Raw genomic sequence first — 12,250 nt, 5'->3', positions numbered from 1 at the left:
TGATCATTTTTGTTATAATTGCAAAGGTGGGCTGTTCACTTGGTATTTAATTAGTGGCTTCCATTGTGCAATCTAAGCGATTGAAAGAAAAATTGTTGAATAGCTACATGTGTACGTTCGTCCCAGTTTCAAATCATGAAATTTATCATAAAAAACAGTTAAGTCTTTAGCATGAAAAAACATTATTCGAAAAAGTCACACAATACAATCTTCCCTGGTTTTGGAGATGAAGTATTATGGGAGGTAGCATATGAGACCATTGCTTTGGGTTTGTGGCTCCAGTTGGAGAACATGTACATGACAAAAACATTAACAAACCAACTTTGTTTTCGAAACTTAAATATTTCATTTTAAAACAGGGAATACAAGAAATGCATATCAACTTAAAATCTAAACTCATAATCCGTACAAAAGTAAAAGTAGCCCACCTATTCCCTGTACAACAGAACTCTTTAACAAGAACAAGGTTCATAAGATTCCATATATAACAAACATTTAGCAGTCTCTATTCTGTCACCATTTACATATTCAAACAGACAAGCAAACAACAAATCACAACTCATTCGACACTAGCAAGAAAACTAGAGCTTCATCTTAAAAATCCAATAACCTAGGATCGAGTGCTGTCTCAAGAAAACAAACACATACTTGACATGAGATACTAGCATCAAACAACCAGGCTCTTTGCAATTTAGAACATCTCAGAATCATGTTTCCAGAACACTTAGCACATCCAGCTCCTTTTGAATGCCATTCTTTGCAAGTTTGTTCCTGTTACACTTAATGCTACATTTGAGTCTAAGTTTTGATTTGACAAACTAGTGACCAAAATTGTTTTTCAAATGATGGTCTTTGAAAAAGATTTAACGAAAGAGCTGAGCACTTTAAATAGAAAATAAGCAAAAAGTCTCCTTAAATTTTAAAAAATACTTTCAGTCTATTAATAGATGTTCTTCATTTATCAATAGATTATCAATAAATATTCTTTATCTATCAATTGATAAGCTCATCTATCAATAGAAGAATACAATCTATCGATAGTTAGTTGTTTCAGCACTTGGAAATTAAAGACTATGAACATTTACCGATAGATGCGTAGCATCTATTAATAGATAGTCAATCGAGAACAATATAAAAGGATTTTAACTTGAATCTATTGTGTATCTATCAATAGACAGACACTCAAGAACATTTCAAAAAGACCTTGACTTGCATCTAATAGTAGATGTGTGACATTTATGAATAGATAGCCATTCGAGGATACTTCAAAATGATCCTAAGTTGAATATATCAATAGATACTTATATCTATCAATAGATGGGTGCATATTTAAAAATTATTGAAGGTAATTTATTGATAAATCGATAAATCTATCGATAGATGAAAACCGTTGGAGCCTAGAATAGTGTGTTGAATGGTTATTTTCACATTTAATGCATCCCTAACCACTTTTAATACTTCAACAACTATAAATTCAAGCTCTCACAACATTTATGAAGGTTGAAAGATTATGAAACACAACTCCAAAAAGAAAAATTCAACTAAAATCATTCAACTCTTTTTCTAGCATTTAAGTCTTCTATTGTATCATTTATTGAGCCTTCATTACTTGTTCTTTTCCTCACCAAACATTGTCCTTAACTTGTTATTCAACCTTTAAGTGGCATTCTAGCTACACTTACATTTCTCTCATTGCATTCACTTGAGTGGTTATACTTTAACCAATTAAAAATGTAGTTTTTGAGTGTTTATTAATTATTTGAAGGTAATTATGACTTTTCATATTTATAAATAATTGTTAACTAATGGTACTTGAATAGTCAAGGGGACAACAATGTATTTTGAAACAAGAGGCGTTAAAGTACTTTAGTGATATATTAAAAGAGGTTTTGGCTTGTTTTACATTACCTCTTGTGTTTTATTTGTTCCAAATTAATAAGTATATATATATATATATATATATTTCAATTAACATCTTGTGAATAACTTTTGTTTTTATAAAAAAATTACGTTGTTAATTTTTCTTAATTAAATTACAAAATACCATTAATTTAAAGTTAACCTATTTATTCACATTAAGGGTATTTTATATAATTTTATTGAGTAAAATTAATATCTTAATTCCTTGTGGGAATAGAAGTTATCCCGAAAGTACTAATTGGGAAGAAAAAAAATTCTCGGAATGCTAATTAAGAAAAAAAATCTCAAGATGACTTGTGAAAAGAATTAAAATTATAAGAGCCGTAGATGAAATTTAGCAAAAAAAAAAAATTAATGAAGCTTTGTCGTAAGCGTATCTATATTTAATAAATAGCTTTCACTCTAAGCAGCACATTGCAAAACATCAAGCGGGGGTTAAAGAGAGGTGAGAAAAACCCAAGAGAGAGGCCCATAGGCTGGCCAATGTATGAATACTCAAAGGACAAGCAAAGCAAGATTCTTCAGCGAAATAACATGCACCCTAATATAGCCATGCAACTTCACAGCACTCAATACTCATGCATCAGTTTATCAACCTGGGCAAGGAACAGTGGTGATTTGCTTGTGCAGGTGGGCCACTAGTATCCATAATTCCACATAATTTGCCAACTGGTTCACGTGTGATTATACCCTTCCATTCAAGGAGAATAAGGCATATACAGCTGCATGAGAATGGGATTGATATTGTTGTGAGAATCCTTTTGATTGATTCCAGACTTCCACTCAAATCTTTGCTACTTTCAACAAAGGAGTAAGGTTTAAGTTTCCTTATAGACCATTTATTGATGAGTTTTTTTACCAGCATGGTTAGGCTGGCTTGAAAAAAAAATTAGTAACTTTTTAAAGCCAAAATTCCTTGCATATATTTTGTAGGGTGCTGCATGTACCTGAATTTTACTTGTGACGAGTTTCTTGTCTCATATATATATATATATATGTAAAGATGAGATAAAGATGTCTTAAATAGAGAGAAAAAGAGTTGTTATTGAATAAGACAAGCATTTCTACATGAGAGATTCTTTGCTTTCATCAAAAGGTGCTTGGAAGTCATATCTTCCCCCTCTCCTCTTCGTGCCTGCACTGTTCAGGAATCATGGTTAAAGGCACCAAAAGCCTTTTCTTAATCTCCAAGCTTTTTATTCCAATCAACAGCCAATGGTTCTTGTCTTATTTAAAGTCAAACAGTTCCCACAGGAAAAAAGGCCGGAGAATCAGACAAGAATTGGCTGCGCAGGTTCTGCATAATTGGAAATTTTAATTAAGCAAAGGAGGTACGTACCTGTACACCTCCAATTCCGATAAAAAAATTCTCCAGTTATTAGTAATTTCGTTGTCAAATTCTGTTTCAGAATTCTTTCTTTATGGTTTTAAAATAATTTGATTAGGTTTTAGCTAAAACTTGATTTCTGAAATTTTAACATTTTTTTTCTTTATCCTCTCTGGTTGAAGGACTTCAGTTTCAATCACAATGAAAGACATGCTGGAATTCTAAAACTATGTACTGACTAAAAGCCAATCACACTGGAATTCAGGTGAACCTAAAATAAAGGCTAAAACAATCATAAGCTATAAGGATCCTGTTTATCACCAATTATTAGTATGTAACAGAACATGTCCAGTAAGGATTGATGCCAAAGATTTTTGCTGAACATTGGTTGTTCTGGTTGGGTATTGTCTCTCTTGTTTATGGTTGTGAGGTTTGCTGGTGCAGGACGAGGAGCGCAGAGAAGTACTAGAGGAAGAACAGCAAAATCCTTCAAAGGAGGTACTAAGTTATGTATTTTACAGTGCTAGAGCCTACTTATGGCACATTATTACATGTTGTTGCTTAAATTAAGTCAAAACACATATCTAGTAAGTATTGTTCATTAATAGGGCATTGCAGATAAGAAAACAATGCTATAAAAAGGAAAAACTGTTTTAAAAATGAAAAACTATCTTCAAACAGTGTCTAACTTGAAGGTAGAATCTGGTGATATGATGATCATGACGCAAAGGTATAAGAATTTCAATTGCTAGCTTTTGTAGACAACAAGGCACGGAGCTGGTTCCAAGGGCAGTTTTCTTGGCAATGAACGAGGAGTATGACACTGAGTTTGCCGTTGGAGTGGTGGCTGCTGCATATGCCATCAACTTACTTGAAGAAGATGAAGCACGGCATGGGATCAAGATACGGAGATCAAGATATGATACCACACCCGGGGTGCGAAATTCTGATAGAGTGACTAGGCGATACCCTGGCAAGGAAGTGAAAACTGCAGGTAACAAGCAATACTAGACATTGCCCACTGCTAGCTTTAGCAAGATCTTCGTTAAAACTAACGCAACATTCAACTCATGGTATTGTGAATCTGCTTACAGGCCAACTGATCTTAGTTTCAGTGCTCTTTAACAAGTCTTTTGACAGAGAATAACAATGAATTCTTTTTTGTTTTTAATTTTCCTCAGGTGAAACTTCCAGCAGAAAGTCAAGGGAACAGGATTATAAGAGACAAGAGAGCGCTTTAAGAACTCGCAAACCAGGTCATTCATCCTCTGCTAGGCCTATGACCATGGAAGCTGGAGACCAAAGGAGGAAGGGAAGTTCTTCCCAACTCAATGTTGTGGAAACCAAAGCAGAAGCTTGGGAGAAAGCTCAGATGGAAAAAGTTAACAGGCGGTAATCATTAATTTTCAACGCTTAAGAATCAAAGAGAACACCCTGTACAATCACTTGTTATTTGCAACAACACCATTAAGAATATTTAAAACATGAATATTCAACTATCGAATCTGTAATACAACCTTTCTTATGCTCAACAACTCCTGGATATCTAGAATAATAATAGGAAACAGTTTTTGTCATACTAATGTTCAAAAGTTCAGGTACGAGGATAAGAAAGCATCAATCCTTGCCTGGGAGAATAAAAAAAAGCTGCGAGCCAAAATTAAGATGGAGAGGAGAAAGGTTTAGACTTTTAACTTTTAGCTACTACTATTATCTAATGGAATTCACAAATGCCACTTTCCAGCTGAGTCCTGATTGCCTGAACTGCAGAAAGAATTGGAGCAGAAAATAAAGAGAAACCAACAATTTTACCAGGCCAAGATAGCAGGAATTGATCATATTGCTGGTGGAGCTAGAGCACAGTTAGATGAGCAAAGAAGAAACGAGGAATTGAAGATTAAAGAAAAAGCAAGGAAAATAAGAGCCTCAGGACAGGACCCTGTTACATGTTTCTGCTTCTGAATGACATGAAAAATTGAAGACATTTGAATCAGGAAGAAGATCAAATCTTTTAAGTCAGATAAAATGCATTTAGCAACTCAAAATGTTAATCATGGTGAGAACATGAAATGATCTACAGTATTTCTACGTGTTAGCCATTCCCCTAAAATGTATATATTCTTGTGTGTAGTGTACACAATGGTATATAGCTAAAATGTTGAACACAGTAAGAAATCATATGAATGATTATAGCCTCTTGCACTTTTCTGCTAAATTTTAGTAAAGATGTGTGGTGATTCAGCTTTGTTTTATTTTTGGGAAATCAGTGACTTATGTTACACTTCCCTCTAAAAAATTTATATTCCTTTGATATTGTTCAGAATAATGGTTGCATGGCCTATGTGTTCATGTCGAGTTTTACAAGGAATACTATATTTCAAATGAAGAACAGAGGGAAATTTGAAAGAAAAAAGAAAGTGAATTAAAGAGTCATTGAATTCTCATTACATTTCAGTTTTTATACAACTATTTGAAAAAAGGATTAACTAACTGAGCTAGACCCAGCCTTGAGATCCAAGAAATTACGAAAAAATAGGATCAAATTCAGCTTAGTGATCCTTGACTTAGACTAAACACTCTTGAAGATGAACAAAACGACAACAATACTTATCGTGTAGCAAAGAAAATTAAAGACATGGCTAAAACGAAACTAATGTGTGCATTTAAAGCCTTACTAAATATAACCTAAACAAAACGACACAAGAAAAACCTGTTTTATAGCCTTAGAATTCGGTAAAAAGAAGAACAATAGTGTTTTTGAATTATCTTCAATCTTCATTTGACTGTTGCTTCCCTCCATCTTGTTACTTTTCTTCTTTAACCAAACTCAGCAGCTTCCTACCAGAATACTAGATTAATGATTATTTCAACACATCCCCATAATCATTAATCTGATGAACCCCCCAGACAAGAACGCAAAAATTCAAATCTCTCTTTACTTGGTGCCTTAGGGAATACATCTACAATTTGAAAATCAGTGGAGCAATACTTCATATCAACCTCCTGATCTTTAACAGCATCTCTAAATGAATGATATTTTACTCTAATATGATTTGTATGACTGTGATGAATCTTGGCTATGGCTATAGTAGATTGATTTTCCATATGTAGCACAGTCCCTTTCTTCTAAGTAACTCCAAGGTCCATCTGTATATTCCTCAACCACTTAGCATAATTAGCAACTGCGACTGCTGCTATATATTCAACTTCAACTGATGACTGAGTAGCAACCTCTTGTTTCCTTGAATTCTAAGTAAACATTGCACTACCAAATGAAAAACAGAATCCACTAGTACTTTTAGAACCATCAATCGAACCAGCCTAATCACCATCACTAAACCATTGAAGATCACCATTATCCTTTTTCATGTATCTCAGACCACAATCAACAATGCCTTTAACATACCCAAGTATCTTTATGGCAACCTTGAAATGCATCAAAGAAGGAGTCTGCATAAATCTGGGCAGAAAACTTGTAGCATACATGATAGCGAGTCTTATTGCAGACAAATACAATAATGATCTTATCATGCTTTTGTAAAAATGTCCATCTGCATCTACTGAACCATCATGTTCACTCAATTTATCACTCAAAGTAAGAGGATTGTTAACTAGTTTACATGCACCTATGTTAAACTTTTTTAATAGATCGTTTGTATATTTAAGGTGATACAAAGCAATCTAATCTTCACTTTTCTGAAACTCCATACCAAGAAAATAAGTTATTAACCCCAAATGCAATAAACTTTTGTGACTTAAATTCCTTCAAATATTCCGCATCTAGTCCTATAATTAACAAATCATCCACATATAAAGCAACTATCAACTTCACTAATCCATCTGAGCCTTTTATATAAAGTGTTGGTTTAGTAATACTGCTATCGAACATTTGACTTCTAAAATGATCATCAATTCTCTCATACTAGGCTCTAGGAGCTTGCTTAAGTCTATACAGAGCTTTAACCAACTTGCATACTTTGTTTTCAGCTCCCTGCTTTACATACCCTTCAAGCTAAGTAACATAAATATCTTCTTTCGAAATACCATTTAAAAAAGCTGATTTTACATCTAAATAATATATTTTCCATCCCTCTCTAGCTGATAAAGCTACTAACAAACTTATAGTAGCATGCTTGGCCATTGGTGCAAAGGTTTCCAAGAAATCAATATCATAAGTTTGTGCATAGCCTTTAATCACTGACCTGGCTTTGTACTTGTTAACTGTGCCATTAGGATTCAACTTGGTCATGTAGATCTACTTGACACCAATCACATGTTGATCACTTGGCTTGTCAACCAATTCCTAATTTTCATTTTTCTAAATCATAGCCATCTCTGCATCCATTGTCATTCTCCAGTTAGCATCTGATTGAGCTTCTGCAAAAGTTGTAGGATTTGCGATTGCTAAGCTACATCTGTTATAACTATCCGGCAATGATCTTATCCTTCTGACTAACAAGCTTTCATCCTATAAATCAACATCATCAAGTTCCCTACCCTGCACTTGCTCATTAGTTCCAAAAAACACATTTTCAAGACCACTTATTGTTTTCATTTTCCAGTTCCATGTTTGCTTTTCATCAAATTGAACATCTTTGCTTATAAAAACCTTCTTGGACTTAGTGTCATATAGTTTGTACCCTTTGGATATATCACTATAACCAATATGAACTGCTCACACTAACTTTGAATTAAACTTTGACCATTTTTCATCTAGTATTTAAGCGAACACACACAACCAAATGTTTTGAAATGAGAAACACTTGGCTTATGTTCATAGCACATCTCATATGAAGTTTTAAGAGTTAATACTCTTGTATAGGTCATATTCAAAATGTGATTAGCTGTGTTAACAGCTTCTACCCAAAATACTCTTGGCATATCACTTTGAAATAATAAACTTATGGCCATTTCTACTAGTGTTCTATTCTTTCTTTTTGAAACTCCATTTTGATGAGGAGTATAGGTGACGGTTAACTAATGTTTAACACCTAGTTGAGCTAAAAAATTATAAAATTCAGAACATGAATTCTTTGATGAGAGTACAAGTCATTAGAGTTATCTCAATATATCGAAAAGGAAGGGATTTAATATAAACTCACAACTTTTTACATTGCTCAATAGAATGGAGTTAGTGAGAGTAAAAATAAAACTATAATAGAAATGACCAAGTGTTTGTAATTTAAAAAAGAGTTACCAAAAGCTTTTAGGCGAAAGCAACCAATACAATTGTATATTTGCTAAACTTTCTCCCCAGAAGAGCTTTAAAAATTGTGACTCCATATGAAGCTTGGATTGAAAGAAAGCCATCTGTAAGTCACTTGCATGTTTTTTGGTGCATTTGTTATCAACATGTCCTTAATATGCTAAGAGATAAATTATAGTCTAAGATGGTGAAAGGAATATTTGTAAGGTATAGTCTACAATTAAAAGCCTACCGCTTATATTGGATTGACCCTGGCAAGATTTCCATCAGTAGAGATGTCACATTCAATGAAGAACCCAGCTGATATTGGAATGAGAAGCAAATGAAAAAATTAAATGTTGTTATTTACATTCAGAATGATGATAGTGGTGAACTTGATCTTGATGAGGTTATTAATGAAACTCCTGTGCGAGGTTCTCACTTTATTCAAGACATATACAACAGATATTAAGTTGCAACAGCATAACTTGCCTTATTTGATGAAGTTGCACTTCATAAGGAATGGAGATAAGCCATGAGAAAAGAAATTAAAATGATTAAGAAGAACAAGACTTGGACTCTTATAAATCAACCAAAACACAAGCAAATGATCAGCGTGAAATAGATCTTCAAGAAAAAAATGAATGCAGATGGTTCCTTGAATAAATGCAAAGTGACACTCGTTGCAAAAGTTTTTTTCAAATGCCAGGAGTGGATTATTTTGATACTTTTGCTCTTATAGCTAGATTGGATACCAACAAACTTCTCTTGGCATTGTCAACAACTCACGGTTGAAAAGCCTTTCATTTAGATGTTAAGTCTGGATTTTTAAATAGAAAGCTCAACAAAGAAATATATGTGAAACAACCCATGTGATTTGAAGTGGAAGTTGATAAAGACAAGGTGTATATGCTGCATAAAGCCTTATATGGGTTGAAACAAGCACCATGTGCATGATATGGTAGGATTGACTCTTATTTACAAAATCAAGAGTTCCGCAAAAGTTTGAACGAGGCCACATTGTATGTGATGGAAGGGGTATTGCCAATTCTTTAATTGTATCATTATTTGTTGATGATCTCTTGATAACAGGTGCAAACACAAGTGGTATTGCTAAACTTAAGGCAATAATAGAAAAAGAATTTAACATGTTAGATTTGGACTTGATGACTTACTTTTTGGGACTTGAAATGTCACATACCAGGAATGATAGTCACTTGACTTAATAGAACTAAATAGCAAAGGTTTTAAAACGATTCAACATGAGCAATTGTTAGACAATTGAAACTCTTTTGAATGCAAAGTAAAACCTTTTAGTTGACTCAGGTAACAAGCTATACAATCCTAGTGAATATATAAGCCCAATAGGTTCCCTTCTCTATATATGCTCAACTCGACCAAAACTTGTGTTTGTGATCAGTTACTTGTCATGATTCATGCAATAGCCATGTTAGTCACATCTTATAACAACCATAATGATTTTGAGGTATCTAAAAAGTACAGCAAACTATGGTGCCACATTCATACTAGCTAAAATAGTTTAACTTGTGGGATCGTTTAATAGTGATTAGGGAAGTAGCATTGATAATTGCAAAAGTACCTTTTGGATATGTACTTATTCTTGGGAATGGAATGTTTTCATGGAATTCACATAAGCAAAAAGAAGTGGCACAATCCTTAACAAGAGTAGAGTATGTAGCATGTAAACTAAGGAATATGGTTGAGAAGAGTTCTTCTTTAATCTTAGAATGTCGTTGATGAATCCTACCAAGGTGTTTGTTGACAACAAATCTGCAATATCAATAGCTTAAAATCTAGTCTTCCATGGAAGAATTAAACACATTTATGTAAAATATCATGCATTGAGGGATGCACAAAAAGAAGGTAAAATTCTTGTACAATATTGCTTATTTGATGATCAAGTTGCTAACATTATGACTAGGCCTCTCTTTAGGGTTAAGTTTGAACATAATTAAGAAATGCTTATGGTTAAGAATGCAAGCATTAAGGAGGGGTGTTGAGAATAATACTTGTATGGCCTGTGTGTTTCAACAGATGTCTTTGTATGTGTTCTTTATTGATTAACTCAATCAAGACTTGTAGTTATTGCATGTTAATGGCATTTAAATTTCCTTTAACACTTGTAATCGATATCTTAACAATTATATCCATGTCTTAGTAAGTGTTATGCATGTAGCTTCTTTCTATGTGTATAAATATGGGTGTCTTGTATAAATAAAGTGTGCTAGTCATCAAAACAAGTCTCGTTTCTCTATTAAATTTTTGTCCGGTTTATTAACAGTGACTTCATAGAGAAACTTTATTCCTGCCCTTATTTTGTCTTTAGATATTAGTACCGACAGTGATACAACTATGGTATAAGAAAGTAATATTTTTTTCTACTAAAATTTTGGACTAAGCTATAGGCCAGTTATAACAATGATAAACTACATTTCAATTGCATTTGGTCTAAGTTACAAAACCTTTCATGGTTAAAATATTTTGAGACAAAACTATACTAGTTTTTATTAATAAAAGCATGCAGAGATAACTCTATAATATAGAATTATTTTGTCACATTTTAATTATTAAAAATAACTAAGTTTTTATGTTTTTATGTAATTTTTGGTAGTTTTTATACGTTTTGTTACTATGTTTAATACATTTTGAAATATTTTAATTTTAGTAATTTTAGCCTAATATTATGTTAAAAGTCCTAATTTGATGATCATTGATTTAGTCCTTATTTTGAAGGTGTACAAGTACATAAAACTTCATAGAGGTGAACCTAGCAAGGATGATTAAGTATAGAAATTCCTGAACATGTTACGGTATTTTGACTATAACTTTCTTCAAAATGATGTGATTCTTCAATAATTGAAAAGCAAAAGGAAAAGGCCCAGTTCTAATCGAAAAGTGGTTGAAATCATTGTCGAAGTTTAAGCATTACACCAAAAGCTAAGAAAACAAGGTAGAATATGTAAGGGCCATAGCTATCACCAGGGAAGAGCTAGTCAACTTTTGTTTGGGCAGGGGGGGGGGTGGGAACCGAATAAAGGTTAAAAATTTTAAAAATTAACTTAACCAATAATTAAAAAATTGATAATAGAAAATAATTTTACATAACATGTAAATTAAGAAAAGAAAGACTTATAATAGTTTTTTAAGAAAGTTGTGATCGATTATATTTTTTGAATTCAAATTCATCAATTAAAAATTATATATTGAAAAACATTATCTCTTTGGGATTGAGTTTTGGACAATTTGATTCACATTATATTTGTTCATGAGTTGAAACATTGAGGCTTGATGGCTCAACTATAGAAGAATCATTTGAACAATTTACATTTTTTCTTTTAAAGAATTTGTCAATTGTTTTTAACCTACTCATACTTTAATCAAACTTGAAAAAAAAATTAATGTATTCAACATCCAATATTCTTATTTTATTGCTATTTAAACTTATAATACTAAATATAAAACTATAATACATAAAATATAAATAGTTAAATGCGATATATAAGATTAATAATTTCTTCCTATATAATTAGGATTGTTGAAAGACTATTTATTCAAGATAATTTCTTTCAACTAAATATAAAACATAAAGCATATGAAAACGACATACTCAAAATAATCTCTTCTTACATAATCAGGATCAATTTAAAAATGATAGATTAATAAAATTTTAAGCAACAATGCAACACTATAACTTATATTTGAGAATTACATATTAATTAATTTTTAAAAATTAAAATTATGAAAAATAAAATCCACGTAACAGAAAAAAGACGAACATGACAAATAGAAGATGGAAC

The 12,250-nt window shown here is 32.4% G+C and overlaps 1 protein-coding gene across 1 annotated transcript; it reads left to right on the top strand.

Moving 5' to 3' along the window:
- The first annotated feature begins 3,101 nt into the window (after nucleotides 1–3,101).
- Nucleotides 3,102–5,431, top strand: LOC110418542 (Remorin family protein). The gene is made up of 7 exons (XM_021431295.1): nucleotides 3,102–3,251; nucleotides 3,430–3,512; nucleotides 3,692–3,745; nucleotides 4,000–4,241; nucleotides 4,429–4,639; nucleotides 4,846–4,927; nucleotides 5,018–5,431. The coding sequence occupies exons 4-7, from the start codon at nucleotides 4,052–4,054 to the stop codon at nucleotides 5,207–5,209; spliced, it is 675 nt and encodes a 224-aa protein (XP_021286970.1). The 5' UTR covers nucleotides 3,102–3,251; nucleotides 3,430–3,512; nucleotides 3,692–3,745; nucleotides 4,000–4,051; the 3' UTR covers nucleotides 5,210–5,431.
- The last annotated feature ends 6,819 nt before the right edge of the window (nucleotides 5,432–12,250 follow it).

Source organism: Theobroma umbraticum, unplaced genomic scaffold, assembly GCF_002168275.2.
Source record: "Theobroma umbraticum cultivar Fairchild unplaced genomic scaffold, ASM216827v3 scaffold_50.0, whole genome shotgun sequence".
NCBI classification, from domain to species: domain Eukaryota; kingdom Viridiplantae; phylum Streptophyta; class Magnoliopsida; order Malvales; family Malvaceae; genus Theobroma; species Theobroma umbraticum.
This window is presented reverse-complemented; position numbering and strand designations above follow the sequence as displayed.

What these genes read in the sequence shown, in the direction of transcription:
- LOC110418542 (XM_021431295.1), top strand. Translation starts at nt 4,052, where the DNA reads ATGAACGAGGAGTATGACACTGAGTTTGCCGTTGGAGTGGTGGCTGCT. An exon ending in CAAGGAAGTGAAAACTGCAG is followed by an intron (nt 4,242 to 4,428) that starts GTAACAAGCAAT and finishes AATTTTCCTCAG; the next exon opens with GTGAAACTTCCAGCAGAAAG. An exon ending in ATGGAAAAAGTTAACAGGCG is followed by an intron (nt 4,640 to 4,845) that starts GTAATCATTAAT and finishes TCAAAAGTTCAG; the next exon opens with GTACGAGGATAAGAAAGCAT.